The sequence below is a fragment of the Oncorhynchus mykiss genome, chromosome 2, assembly GCF_057628025.1.
Source record: "Oncorhynchus mykiss isolate SJ-2025 chromosome 2, ASM5762802v1, whole genome shotgun sequence".
NCBI classification, from domain to species: domain Eukaryota; kingdom Metazoa; phylum Chordata; class Actinopteri; order Salmoniformes; family Salmonidae; genus Oncorhynchus; species Oncorhynchus mykiss.
The window spans coordinates 14222866-14237163 of record NC_143023.1 but is presented as its reverse complement, the minus strand read 5'-3'; the positions used below and the strand labels follow the sequence as shown (position 1 = coordinate 14237163).

Below are 14298 nucleotides of genomic sequence, written 5' to 3'. Positions count from 1 at the left end.
GCACATTCTCTGAAGAATGGTATGGGATAAGAAGCCAGCCCTTTCCTACTCTTGGGCAAAGTACAGGGGTGGGCAACAAATATTGTGATTATATTGGATTTTAAAAAACACTCCAGGCCACTCTTGAATGTCTAAAACAAGATAGAAATGTTGTTGAAATTATAATGGACCTACACTATATATTTATATAAATTATAATGGACCTACACTATGTATTTATATAAATTATAATGGACCTACAGTATATATTTATATAAATTATAATGGACCTACAGTATATATTTATATAAATTATAATGGACCTACAGTATATATTTATATAAATTATAATGGACCTACAGTATATATTTATATAAATTATAATGGACCTACACTATGTATTTATATAAATTATAATGGACCTACACTATGTATTTATATAAATTATAATGGACCTACACTATGTATTTATATAAATTATAATGGACCTACAGTATATATTTATATAAATTATAATGGACCTACAGTATATATTTATATAAATTATAATGGACCTACACTATGTATTTATATAAATTATAATGGACCTACAGTATATATTTATATAAATTATAATGGACCTACAGTATATATTTATATAAATTATAATGGACCTACAGTATATATTTATATAAATTATAATGGACCTACAGTATATATTTATATAAATTATAATGGACCTACAGTATATATTTATATAAATTATAATGGACCTACACTATGTATTTATATAAATTATAATGGACCTACAGTATATATTTATATAAATTATAATGGACCTACAGTATATATTTATATAAATTATAATGGACCTACACTATGTATTTATATAAATTATAATGGACCTACACTATGTATTTATATAAATTATAATGGACCTACAGTATATATTTATATAAATTATAATGGACCTACACTATATATTTATATAAATTATAATGGACCTACAGTATATATTTATATAAATTATAATGGACCTACAGTATATATTTATATAAATTATAATGGACCTACACTATGTATTTATATAAATTATAATGGACCTACAGTATAGATTTTCCCCAAAAAAATCTGTGTGGCCCTCGAACCAAAAAGTTTGCCCAACCCTGTCCTTGGTGGGCCGAGTGTCTGCGGATTTTTGCTCCTCCCTTGTACTTGATTGATCAATTAACGCCATTGATTAGTTAGGATCTCTCCTCACCTGGTTGTCAACACAAATTAATTCGACACGAATTGAAAGGGTAGCCTAGTGGTTAGAGCGTTCGACTAGTAACCGGAAGGTTGCACGTTCAAACCCCCGAGCTGACAAAGTCCAAAATCTGTCTTTCTGCCCCTGAACAGACAGTTAACCCACTGTTCCTAGGCCGTCATTGAAAATAAGAATTTGTTCTTAACTGACTTGCCTAGTTAAATATAAAATAAAAGAACAAACACCCGCTTCAGCAGTACCTCGTCTTCCCTGTAGATGGCAGCAGGACTCCAGAGAGGTTCTGTTTGACATAGGATTACAACATTCTCTGTTAGGACACAGACCGGTACATTGATAGTAATATGATTGTCTCGATCGGATAAGAAAGACATATTTTAATTGGGGATGTAATTAGACAGGTCTCATTCTCTTCATCTGCCCTGGAATGGAAAAAATGGAAATATCTGACTTTATGGATGAGTATAGATGAACGAGGAGATGAGACAATGAGATGGAGTCATTAGACTATTGAGATAAAGGAGAGGAGACAATGAGATGACGCTCCTATAGGAGAGGAAGCGAGCTGGACCATGCATGAGCCTCCTCACGACAGGACATGTTATGCTATGTCAGCTATGCTGAGGCACCACTCGTTTTCTCCTATGAATAAGTAACATAGGCTACTTCAAGGAAGGGAGGAAAGAATGATTCGTTCCCAAAGTAGTCCCAATGAACAAAACCGGAGGGACTCCACTCTTTTGCGGACCAGCCAAGAACCTAGACCGAGTTTCACTTTCACATCTCTGGAAGTTGAGCTTTTTTTCAAAGTATATTCTACCCCTTGTTCTGGTGAATCAGAGTGTCACTCTACAGTTCTGTAGGGCTGCGTGAACAGATGACATGATATCTTCTTCCTCTGATGAAAGAATATGATCTGCTGTAGCGGGGGTGGTTGAGGACCAGAACACGCATCCATCAAGGCGGGAGCGCGCATTGTGAAGAGGCGGGGCAGCGGGAATATCTCTTTCCGGATATTTACCTCCACCTGCCCGCCCGACGCGCCCAGTTCCAAGGTTTTTAACAGCGGTAGTATCAACGGACATGACAAAGTTCCCAAATCCAGGACTACTGAGGTATTTTAACTGATCTTCTCGAGCTAGATTGTCTGTGTTCTCATAACAATCCTCCAGGATCAACTTGATATCTGAAGTGAAGTAACGTTAAAGTTGCTGAATGGCATGTTGAGCGTAGCAGCAGAAGAACCTACAACATTAGGCTATGTTTATGTTGGTCGTTCATACTTCTACTTAGTTTAAAGTCCACGTCGAGGCTGTATGTTTCAAATAACGTCCAATATACTATATGGTAGGTTATCTTATTCTCCGTGTTAATCATTGCGATACACTAGTTTAATCGATAACCGAGATGACGTTGCTCATCTGAAAACAAGTTTGCCAATGCAACCAGGGGCAAATCTCAGGCCTAGTTGACACACTTTAAATAGGAAATGTTGTATACCAATACTGCCCACTCAAGTCTAGACTTGGCAAAAAACTCTGTCCTAAAATAGTTTAGGCAGCTCAGTTTAACTGGTGTGAATGTCATTATCATCATGGAAAATCAGGCGTGAGAGTGTGCTCTACTCACTGTAATGTATTCAAAGTATTCAGAGTGAGTCCAAACATTAACGTGTGTGTGTGTGTGTGTGTGTGTGAGAGGGAGAGGGACAGAGAGAGAGAGGGGCCTACAAAAAGACCTGTCCCACTCCCCTTAGCCTACATTAACAAGGACACACACACACACACACAAGGCTGTTATTAAAAGCGTGGGTTGATGCCCAGTAGAACTGGTGTGTAAACAACACTGCAGCTCATGTGTGTGCATGTAGATCTGAGATCAGTTCCTAGGCCTGTGGATGGACCAGCTTGTCTCTGACAATGTTTAACATTCTTATCATTCAGCAGTCTGCACAGGGCGGAGGAGAGAACAGGAAAAAAAGGACATGTTCAGACTCTGGACAGATAATAATGTATTACCAACATACACACTGCATTACTCATTGTAGCATGATACTGCTCCAGACACACATATTACTCACTGGGCCTGTGTGTGTGAAGTAGAAAAGGGGCTGTTCACTGCAGACGATGTCATCCTTAGGGAGGGGCTAAACTACATGAGCAGATATCATCACAGTTTCCAGAGTCTGGAGGTGTTTCATTAAGATGTGTGTGTGTGTGTGTGTGTGTTATCTCTCCCCAGGTTGTGGAGAGATGGACTGAGGGTTGTGTCAGTGTGTGTGAGTGAGTGACGCGTAATTCAGAGTGCAAAGACACAGAGAGACGTGACAGTCCTGCGTCCCATTGTGACATAGCTACGCGACTCTGAGACCACTGTCTGCGGGGGGAACACACAGCCATAACGGGTACCTCCCCAACATTCCCAACCAACGCGGCTCTGAGACCACTGTCTACAGGGGGGAACACACAGCCATAACGGGTACCTCCCCAACATTCCCAACCAACGCGGCTCTGAGACCACTGTCTACAGGGGGGAACACACAGCCATAACGGGTACCTCCCCAACATTCCCAACCAACGCGGCTCTGAGACCACTGTCTACAGGGGGGAACACACAGCCATAACGGGTACCTCCCCAACATTCCCAACCAACGCGGCTCTGAGACCACTATCTACAGGGGGGAACACACAGCCATAACGGGTACCTCCCCAACATTCCCAACCAATGCGGCTCCACATACTCGTCCCTCTATTGATTTGAATGTGTTGACAGTTGGAGAAATAGGTTGAGCCGCATTGAGAATTAGAAAAGTATGAAAGCCAATTGTCCAATATTCTAGAATACTGCTGTGCGGGGACATTTTGGACTCTGATAGACGTGTGTTTGTAAGAGGTTGAGTAACCCGCGGTAACAGACATGCCCAAACCTGATCTACTCTGTTTGGTTCAACTACTGGACAACACTATCCAGACCTTTACAGTCAACGTGAGTACACACAGTCCTGAATAGAGTGGGAATGATAGACTGGGAGACACAGATCTCAGCTTCCTAATGATAGACCGGGAGACTCAGATCTCAGCTTCCTAATGATAGACCGGGAGACTCAGATCTCAGCTTCCTAATGATCTCAACACACAACCTTGACCTGGAGAACACACTCACTAGAAAAGCTTTACCAAAACACACTGTACTGCAATATCACAAACACACACACACTGACTGACTCCCGGTATAAGGTGTGTTTTGCGTCTCTCAGAAGCAGGATGCAGGTGAGGTTTTGCTGGAGCAGGTGTGTAACCAGCTGGGTCTGCTGGAGAGACACTTCTTCAGTCTGCAGCTACGAGACTCCAACACCACCATCGTCACTCAAACACACTCTCCTGTGAGTAGCTACACTAACACAGCTCAAACACACTCTCCTGTGAGTAGCTACACTAACACAGCTCAAACACACTCTCCTGTGAGTAGCTACACTAACACAGCTCAAACACACTCTCCTGTGAGTAGCTACACTAACACAGCTCAAACACACTCTCCTGTGAGTAGCTACACTAACACAGCTCAAACACACTCTCCTGTGAGTAGCTACACTAACACAGCTCAAACACACTCTCCTGTGAGTAGCTACACTAACACAGCTCAAACACACTCTCCTGTGAGTAGCTACACACACACATTTAGTGAATACTCTAAAACGCACACAACAGATGGTGAATGTAGCATCATGTCTTTGATTAACATAGTTTGTCTTGCAGAGGTGGCTGGAGGCCAACAAACCACTGAAGAAGCAGCTGAAAGGTAAGAAAAACTAAATGAGACCTTAGCCTGAGCCCAGTGACGCCCTACTGTTTAGCCTGAGCCCAGTGACGCCCTACTGTTTAGCCTGAGCCCAGTGACGCCCTACTGTTTAGCCTGAGCCCAGTGACGCCCTACTGTTTAGCCTGAGCCCAGTGACGCCCTACTGTTTAGCCTGAGCCCAGTGACGCCCTACTGTTTAGCCTGAGCCCAGTGACGCCCTACTGTTTAGCCCAGTGACGCCCTACTGTTTAGCCCAGTGACGCCCTACTGTTTAGCCTGAGCCCAGTGACGCCCTACTGTTTAGCCTGAGCCCAGTGACGCCCTACTGTTTAGCCTGAGCCCAGTGACGCCCTACTGTTTAGCCCAGTGACGCCCTACTGTTTAGCCCAGTGACGCCCTACTGTTTAGCCCAGTGACGCCCTACTGTTTAGCCCAGTGACGCCCTACTGTTTAGCCCAGTGACGCCCTACTGTTTAGCCCAGTGACGCCCTACTGTTTAGCCCAGTGACGCCCTACTGTTTAGCCCAGTGACGCCCTACTGTTTAGCCCAGTGACGCCCTACTGTTTAGCCCAGTGACGCCCTACTGTTTAGCCCAGTGACGCCCTACTGTTTAGCCCAGTGACGCCCTACTGTTTAGCCTGAGCCCAGTGACGCCCTACTGTTTAGCCTGAGCCCAGTGACGCCCTACTGTTTAGCCTGAGCCCAGTGACGCCCTACTGTTTAGCCCAGTGACGCCCTACTGTTTAGCCTGAGCCCAGTGACGCCCTACTGTTTAGCCTGAGCCCAGTGACGCCCTACTGTTTAGCCCAGTGACGCCCTACTGTTTAGCCTGAGCCCAGTGACGCCCTACTGTTTAGCCTGAGCCCAGTGACGCCCTACTGTTTAGCCTGAGCCCAGTGACGCCCTACTGTTTAGCCTGAGCCCAGTGACGCCCTACTGTTTAGCCTGAGCCCAGTGACGCCCTACTGTTTAGCCTGAGCCCAGTGACGCCCTACTGTTTAGCCTGAGCCCAGTGACGCCCTACTGTTTAGCCCAGTGACGCCCTACTGTTTAGCCCAGTGACGCCCTACTGTTTAGCCCAGTGACGCCCTACTGTTTAGCCCAGTGACGCCCTACTGTTTAGCCCAGTGACGCCCTACTGTTTAGCCCAGTGACGCCCTACTGTTTAGCCCAGTGACGCCCTACTGTTTAGCCCAGTGACGCCCTACTGTTTAGCCCAGTGACGCCCTACTGTTTAGCCCAGTGACGCCCTACTGTTTAGCCCAGTGACGCCCTACTGTTTAGCCCAGTGACGCCCTACTGTTTAGCCCAGTGACGCCCTACTGTTTAGCCCAGTGACGCCCTACTGTTTAGCCCAGTGACGCCCTACTGTTTAGCCCAGTGACGCCCTACTGTTTAGCCTGAGCCCAGTGACGCCCTACTGTTTAGCCCAGTGACGCCCTACTGTTTAGCCCAGTGACGCCCTACTGTTTAGCCTGTGCTCAGTGACACCCTGCTGTTTAGCCTGAGCCCAGTGACACCCTACTGTTTAGCCTGAGCCCAGTGACACCCTACTGTTTAGCCTGAGCCCAGTGACACCCTATTGTTTTGTCCAGTGTGCATTTTGATAAATGATAAATATAAGATTGAATTCTGTGGAAGGATTGTGGGGGTCATATTAAGGTCAGGGGTGACGGATTATTAAGGTCAGAGGTCATTGGGCTGGTTCTAACAGCGTCTCTGTCCTACAGGAGTTGTCTCTCCATTCTACCTGACCCTCCGAGTCCGATTCTTCATCTCAGACCCCAACTCTCTACAGCATGACCAGACCAGGTATGGACATGAGGAGAGATCATGGCCTCGTGATGAGGTAGCCCTGCCTGACACTTCAAATTCACTGGAACCTTTGGCCCAATAGGGAATTTCCTCTTGGTCTAATGGTCAAGAGGTTGGGTTCTCCTATGGGAGACCTGGGTTCAGAGCCCCTGTGTGTGTGTGTGCTCACCTGTAGACTATGTAGAGTGTCTGTGTGTACCTGTAGGCTGTTGAGAGAGAGAGTGTGTGTGTACCTGTAGACTATGTAGAGTGTCTGTGTGTACCTGTAGACTGCTGAGAGAGTGTGTGTGTACCTGTAGACTGTTGAGAGAGTGTGTGTCATTAGCTTGTACTGTACATGTGTGATTTAGATAATGTCTCCTCTACTGTCCTGTGTGTCTTCAGACATATGTACTTCCTCCAGATCAGGAGTGACATCAGAGAGGGCAGGTCAGACACTACGAGCTCCCACCTACACATGCATTCCCTCTTACTCCACCTAGTGGTGTAAACAATGTGACGTTACATTGAGAAAGTGTGTGTGTGTCCTGCAGGTTGAAGTGTCCTCTGAGTGCAGCTGTAGTACTGGCCTCCTATGCTGTGCAGTGTAAGTTACACTCTTCTTTGGTCTTTTTAGTGTGTTGTCTGTCTGGGGGTTTAACATAATCTGTCCCCCCCCCCCCTCTCTCTCTCTCTCCCACCCCCCTCTCTCTTTCCCCTTCTCCCCCCCCCCTCTCTCTCACCCCCTCTCTCTCTCTCTCACCCCTCCTTCTCTCTCTTTCTCCCCCTTCTCTCTCTGTGTTGTAGCTGAGCTAGGTGACTACTCCCCAGACCTTCTCCCTGGTTACCTGTCCAAAAGCCACTTCCTCCCGGAGCAGGATGATGACTTCCTGTCTAGAGTGGAGGCTCTGTACCCAGGGCACAGGTACACACCCACACCAGGCATGTGTACAGCACCCCCCTATCCTACTAGAGGACATGGTGGCGCTGTTAGCATAATGCTGATACCAACCTATCCTACTCATGGGCTTTCAGGGGGCTGAAGCAGAGTGAGGCAGAGCTGTGTTTTCTCAACACAGCAAGAACTCTGGAGATGTATGGAGTGGAGCTACACACTGCCATGGTAAGTACCTCCATATGTTTCCCTCTGACTCGCCCTCGTCTTCCCTCTTCTCCCTCTTATGTTTCCATCTCTTTCTTTCTCTCAGGACTCTGACAGTTCCCCTCTATTGGTGGGATTGGCCTCAGGGGGCGTGGCTATCTTCTGTAACATGATTTGCTCCAGTTTCTTCCCCTGGTGAGCACCTGGACTTCTGATCAGACACACACACACACCACACGCAAATACACACCCTGAGTGTGTATTGTCTCCTGCAGGGTGAACATCATCAAGATATCCTTCAAGAGGAAACGATTCCTTATGCAGCTCAGACGCAAACACGTGAGTCCTGATTGGCTCAAAATTGTGTCCTGCTCTCCTATTGGCTGACCTTAGTGTTGTCTTCATAACCTGTGTGTGTGTTCCAGGGGGAGACGCAGGACTGTGTGGTGAGCCTGGTCCTGCCGTGCCCCAGGGCCTGTAAGAACCTGTGGAGGTCATGTGTGGACCATCACTGCTTCTTCCACACCAACCTGGCAACCCGTAGCCCACACCACACCAACCTGGCAACCCAGATACACAACAAGCTGCTCTCACAACACTGGGCCTTGGGCAACACTAAAACAGACAGGCAAGCGCGCACACACACACACACATCATACACACTATCTTTCTGTCTTTCTTTTACTCATCTGCACACACACACACTCTCGTCTCCTCTGCAGTGGTCCAGTGTGTAAGAAAGTGATGGGTGGGATGGAGTGGAACCCAGCTCTGAGGGGATCCACCTCGTCAGAACACCTGGAGACCAAGAGCCTACCGTCCCGATCCCCCCCGCTCACACCCAACTGGTACTACCGACACCACAGCCTCACACACTGCTACAGCAGGAGATACCATGTAAGGGGTAGCTGTGACTAGGAGTAACTTCATCGTACCTTGTCTCTCTCTCTCTGTTAGGCGGAGTCCTCGTGTGCGTCATGGCGCCCGTAAACCCCGCCCCTCCTCAGTGGAGCTGAACAATGACCTGCGAGATGTGTCGGAGGGGGAGGATGTCTTTTACACCTACAGGGTCTCCCTCAGCAGCAGCAGGGGCAGCCAGGAGGGCACGCCTACACACAGGTCAGACGCGCACACACACACACACACACACAATTTCATACCGTGTGTGTATCAGTGTAAAGTACATTCTCATGTTGGAGTCAGTTCTGAACACAGTATCTATCACAGTGTTTCTGGCACTCACAGCCAAGGAGGTGGATGGTCGCAGGTTGATGACATCGGCACAGGAGAGGAAGACATTAAGGCCACCTCTCACTACCGGGACAAGGTCAGTTACCCAGACAGACAAGGGAGTGATCCAGTATTTGTGATAAAGTATCTCATCTGTGTGTGCCAGACTCAGTAAACTCTGTGTGTGTTGCAGCGTGCTCTTGGTGATGGCGACCTGCTATTGGTGCGTCTCGCTCCTGATCACGATGGAAAGTTTGGTTTCAATGTCAAAGTGAGTCTCCCCTTCAATTAATCACACACCTACTCTCTTACATGCAGTACCATTCCTGTATCCCTGACTGTTCCTCTTCTCAGGGTGGCGTGGACCAGAAGATGTCCCTGGCCATATCCCAGGTCAACCCTGACTCCCCTGTAAGTGTGTTCTGGTTCGCCTGTGTATATAATGCATTTGTAAACAGTACTTTAGATTAATCCAATGTGATTTGACTTGTTGATGAATTGATTGTAGGCGGGACGGGTTGAGCCAAGGTTGTTGGAAGGTGACCAGGTCGTGCTGATCAACGGTCGCGACATCTCTGAACACACGCATGACCAGGTGGTCATGTTTATAAGAGCCAGCAGAGAGTCCCACTCCAGAGAACTGGCTCTGCTTATACGACGCAAAGGTAACACACACTAGAGAGAGCAAGAGAGTGGGCCTGCTAATCAGACACTGATGCAGGTAACACACTGTGTGTGTGTGTGTGTGTTTAGGTCCAGGGCGTGTGGCCCCCCTGCTGCAGTTTCCCTCTGCCCTGTCTCTGACTGGCCAATCACACGGTGATCCACTGCTTCTGCCTGGCCAATCAGAACAAGGCCAGACACTTGAAGAGTCCATGAAACAACTGGAGAGGGGAATCCAGACAGGCACTCTCACCTTCCACTTCGAGGTGTGTTTTAGTTAGACAACAACACTATGAAAGGGACTTGCTTCTGTGTTAAATGTAACAGATGCACTTTGGGAATAACTTGTCAATAAGACCTGCTGTTGACAATCCAGACAGAAGAGCATGGTGAGTGATGGTGGTGATGTGTGTGTTGTAGAACCTGTACATGAGGAAGCCTGGCCTGTCAGTAGCCTGCGCTCGTCTCCCTGAGAACACAGACAAGAACAGATACAAGGACGTGCTGCCCTGTGAGTACACACACCATCTCACACACTGCGTGTCCTAGTAGGAGCGACTCGACATGCCAGTGTACCCATCTTCCCTAATGTCCTGAATCTGTGGAGCTGGAGGACAGGACACTGGTGCTTTGTTTGTTGAGCTGGTAAGGTGGTTTGGGTGGGTCTGGAGGGCCCTGGTTCTGACTCCATCTCTAATTCTTTGTTCTGTCAGATGACATCTCCAGAGTGGTACTTCAGGACCAAGAGGACTACATCAATGCAAGCCACATCACGGTCAGTACACACTGTGTTTAGTGTTGTCTTTGTTGGCTTGTTTGTGTATAGTGATGCTGTGTGTGTTGTCCTTGTTGGTTTGTGTATAGTCATGCTGTGTGTGTGTCTCAGGTGATGCCCCCAGGGTCTGGTTTGTGTCTGCGCTACATTGCAGCTCAAGGACCGCTGCCTCAGACCTGCACTCACTTCTGGCAGAGTGTGTGGGAGCAACACACACACACCATCATCATGCTCACCACACTCACCGAGAGAGGACGGGTATGCACACGGACCCTCTCTCTTTCAAAGAGTGAAACACATTTAGTGAATGAGAATGGGTACAGCACACACAGGTTTACCAAGGTCCCAGGCTCATTGTGAGTCGCTGTCTGCGTCTTTGCCTGCCTGTTGCTTGGTAACCTGAAGCCCTCACTGATTGATTGTCTTGCTGATATTCCACAAGTGCCCTGGTTTATCGCACGCACACACACACACACACACACATACATTCATGCTGACAGTCAGTTTCCACTCATATCCTGATGTAATACAAGTACTGGCCCTGAGAATGTCCTGAGATGTTTGGGAGAACATAGTGAGTGAAGCACTGACTCAGAAATATGAAACACAGCTCAGTAAAATAAAATTTCTCAGAGCTTAAAGATTACAGCCTCTATAGTAAATAAACATTAATGAATGTCAAAATCAATCATGTGTGTTTGTATGTATGTGTGTGTATTTCAGACTAAGTGCCACCAGTACTGGCCACACCCTCCTGAAGTGAGGGATTATGGGTACCTGAGGGTCAGCTGCCACTCTGAGGAATGCAACCTGGCCTACGTCACACGCCAGTTCACCCTCACACACACACAGGTAACACAAAAACATGACCTGGCTCCACAGGAAACATTGACCAAACTATCCCCATCCAGCTCCACGTTTTTTTGCTTCCATTGGCTTTGTTTATTTACCTTTACAACACAGAGGTTAATATAGAACATGTTCTCCTTTACAATAATAGCCTGCTAAAGAGTACACACACACACACACACACACACTACACTGCTGTGCAGACCCATCTGTTCCTCTGGCTGTCAGTTAATCCCTGCATGGACCACAGGCTGGACAACACACTCCTCCTCCATCTCCTCATCTCTCCCTCTACTCTCCTCCATCTCTGCCTCTCTCCATCTCATCTTTCCTCTCCCTCTACTCTCCTCCTCTATCCCTCTCCCTCTACTCTCCTCCTCTATCCCTCCTCCATCTCTCCTTCATCACAGTAACTAACGAGTTACCATACCCTATACTTTTCTCAGTTTCTCTCTCCTCACATCTCATCCATCTCTCCCATTACAATCATCACATATCCAAGTTAATTTATGAAATTATCTTTAATGAGAGACAGATGGGGGGGAGTGTGTTCTCTCAGCTGTTTTCCATCTGTTTATCGTGTGTGTGTGTGTGTGTGTGTGTGTGTGTTTCCAGCTGGGAGAGGAGCGTTCGGTGACCCACCTGCAGTATGTAGCATGGCCAGACCATGGTGTACCTGATGACCCCTCAGACTTCCTGCTGTTCATCACCTCTGTTAGAGAGAGGAGGACAGGAGACACACCACTTATGGTGCACTGCAGGTACACACACACACACACACACACACACACACACACACACACACACTAGGGTTACAAGATTTATAACACCTCATGTATGTTGTTGATGTAATTGCAGCGCAGGGATTGGGCGTACAGGTGTTCTCATTACCATGGAGACGGCGTTGTCGCTGTTGGAGAGCGGTCGACCTGTGTTCCCTTTGGACATCATCAGGACGCTCCGAGACCAGAGGGCCATGATGATCCAGACCACGGTACACACACGCCTATACGTCTAACCATTAGCTACTCTCCTCTCAAGATCAGCATTGAAACCCTAATGACTATGTCTGCAACTTCCTTTGGTATGTTTGTATGTGACTGGACTGTTTTTGTGTTCAAGTGTCAGTTCCGGTTTATGTGTGAGGCCATCCTGCGTGTCTACAGAGAGCGAGAGGAGAGCATTCTGCAGCACCACCCTCAGCACTGCTAATGGACCATTAACAGGAGGATGGGGGACAGCTATCCACAATGCTAGGCTAACAGGAGGTGGGGGGACAGCTATCCACAATGCTAGGCTAACAGGAGAAAAGTACTGCTAGCCCCAGCGCTAGGCTAACAGGAGTTAGGACCGCTAGGCTGTAGCCTTAGAGAGCCATAGCACTCCACTAGCCTTAAGTGCTTGGCAAAGGCTTGCCTTCTGTTGCTACAGCACATAATGAGCCATAGTGTCAAATGTGCTCAGCTAGTCCTATCCTTATGTTTGACATAGAACACTGCTAGCAGGAAGGACCATGTACTGCAAAGGTCTTTTTTTTGTTTTTTGTAATTCTCTGGACCAAAGTGCTACTGTATGAGTGACTGAAGACTGTATCTCAGTTCCTCCTGAGTGGAGGCTATATAGCCTTCCTAATGGTGGCCCTCGGCTAGTTCCTCCTGAGTGGAGGCTATATAGCCTTCATAATGGTGGCCTGTGGCTAGTTCCTATTGAGTGGAGGCTATATAGCCTTCCTAATGGTGGCCCTCGGCTAGTTCCTCCTGAGTGGAGGCTATATAGCCTTCCTAATGGTGGCCTGTGGCTAGTTCCTATTGAGTGGAGGCTATATAGCCTTCCTAATGGTGGCCCTCGGCTAGTTCCTCCTGAGTGGAGGCTATATAGCCTTCCTAATGGTGGCCCTCGGCTAGTTCCTCCTGAGTGGAGGCTATATAGCCTTCCTAATGGTGTCCCACGGCTAGTTCCTCCTGAGTGGAGGCTATATAGCCTTCCTAATGGTGGCCCGCGGCTAGTTCCTCCTGAGTGGAGGCTATATAGCCTTCCTAATGGTGGCCCGCGGCTAGTTCCTCCTGAGTGGAGGCTATACAGCCTTCCTAATGGTGGCCCGCGGCTAGTTCCTCCTGAGTGGAGGCTATATAGCCTTCCTAATGGTGGCCCGCGGCTAGTTCCTCCTGAGTGGAGGCTATATAGCCTTCCTAATGGTGGCCCGCGGCTAGTTCCTCCTGAGTGGAGGCTATATAGCGGCCCGTGGCTAGTTCCTATTGAGTGGAGGCTATATAGCCTTCCTAATGGTGGCCCGCTGCTAGTTCCTCCTGAGTGGAGGCTATATAGCCTTCCTAATGGTGGCCCACGGCTAGTTCCTCCTGAGTGGAGGCTATATAGCCTTCCTAATGGTGGCCCACGGCTAGTTCCTCCTGAGTGGAGGCTATATAGCCTTCCTAATGGTGGCCCTCGGCTAGTTCCTCCTGAGTGGAGGCTATATAGCCTTCCTAATGGTGGCCCACGGCTAGTTCCTCCTGAGTGGAGGCTATAGAACTAGGCCTTTTCTAGACTAGAGAGATTGACTGGTCTGTCTGTATTGTTGCGAGAGTGTTGAGGCTTTCGGTGGATTCACAGTAGAGATGAACACTGCCAGAGCCACCACACACTACCCCCGATCCCACCTTCCCTAAATTATTGACACACTGAATAAACACACTGACATCTACTTGGAGCTCTTTGTCTGTTTGTTGACGGGGTAAAAGTCAGTTAATCGTATCTTACATTCTCAGAGTGAATTTTACAGATGAAAGATGTGATATCAGTTCCAGGTCCATTTTTATGTATATTTGTGGTCTGTGGAGTCACCTGCACATATCAAAACATTG

The 14298-nt window shown here is 47.5% G+C and overlaps 1 protein-coding gene across 6 annotated transcripts; it reads left to right on the top strand.

The window, feature by feature from the left end:
- The first annotated feature begins 1514 nt into the window (after window positions 1-1514).
- Window positions 1515-14138, top strand: LOC110507929 (tyrosine-protein phosphatase non-receptor type 3). Of its 6 annotated transcripts, none has more exons than XM_090189631.1 (26): window positions 1515-2340; window positions 3467-4210; window positions 4482-4607; window positions 4981-5023; window positions 6755-6836; window positions 7224-7268; window positions 7373-7425; window positions 7626-7743; window positions 7854-7941; window positions 8027-8115; window positions 8196-8259; window positions 8346-8548; window positions 8643-8768; window positions 8878-9039; window positions 9148-9247; window positions 9344-9421; window positions 9505-9561; window positions 9659-9815; window positions 9904-10079; window positions 10234-10324; window positions 10527-10588; window positions 10700-10846; window positions 11312-11440; window positions 12053-12198; window positions 12296-12431; window positions 12560-14138. In XM_090189631.1, exons 2-26 carry the CDS (start codon window positions 4142-4144, stop codon window positions 12647-12649), a joined length of 2637 nt encoding a protein of 878 aa, XP_090045757.1. In that variant the 5' UTR covers window positions 1515-2340; window positions 3467-4141; the 3' UTR covers window positions 12650-14138. The 6 variants fall into 6 exon arrangements, with proteins under 6 accessions (XP_090045757.1, XP_090045790.1, XP_090045777.1 ...); XM_090189633.1 differs by having other exon boundaries at window positions 1528-2340; window positions 9166-9247; XM_090189640.1 differs by having other exon boundaries at window positions 1546-2340; window positions 3467-3925.
- Window positions 14139-14298: the final 160 nt, after the last annotated feature.

Coding starts and splice junctions, on each gene's coding strand:
- LOC110507929 (XM_090189631.1), top strand. CDS start 4,142: ATGCCCAAACCTGATCTACTCTGTTTGGTTCAACTACTGGACAACACT. Junction 8,260..8,345: donor TGCAGCTCAGACGCAAACAC/GTGAGTCCTGAT, acceptor TGTGTGTTCCAG/GGGGAGACGCAGGACTGTGT. Junction 9,562..9,658: donor AGGTCAACCCTGACTCCCCT/GTAAGTGTGTTC, acceptor AATTGATTGTAG/GCGGGACGGGTTGAGCCAAG.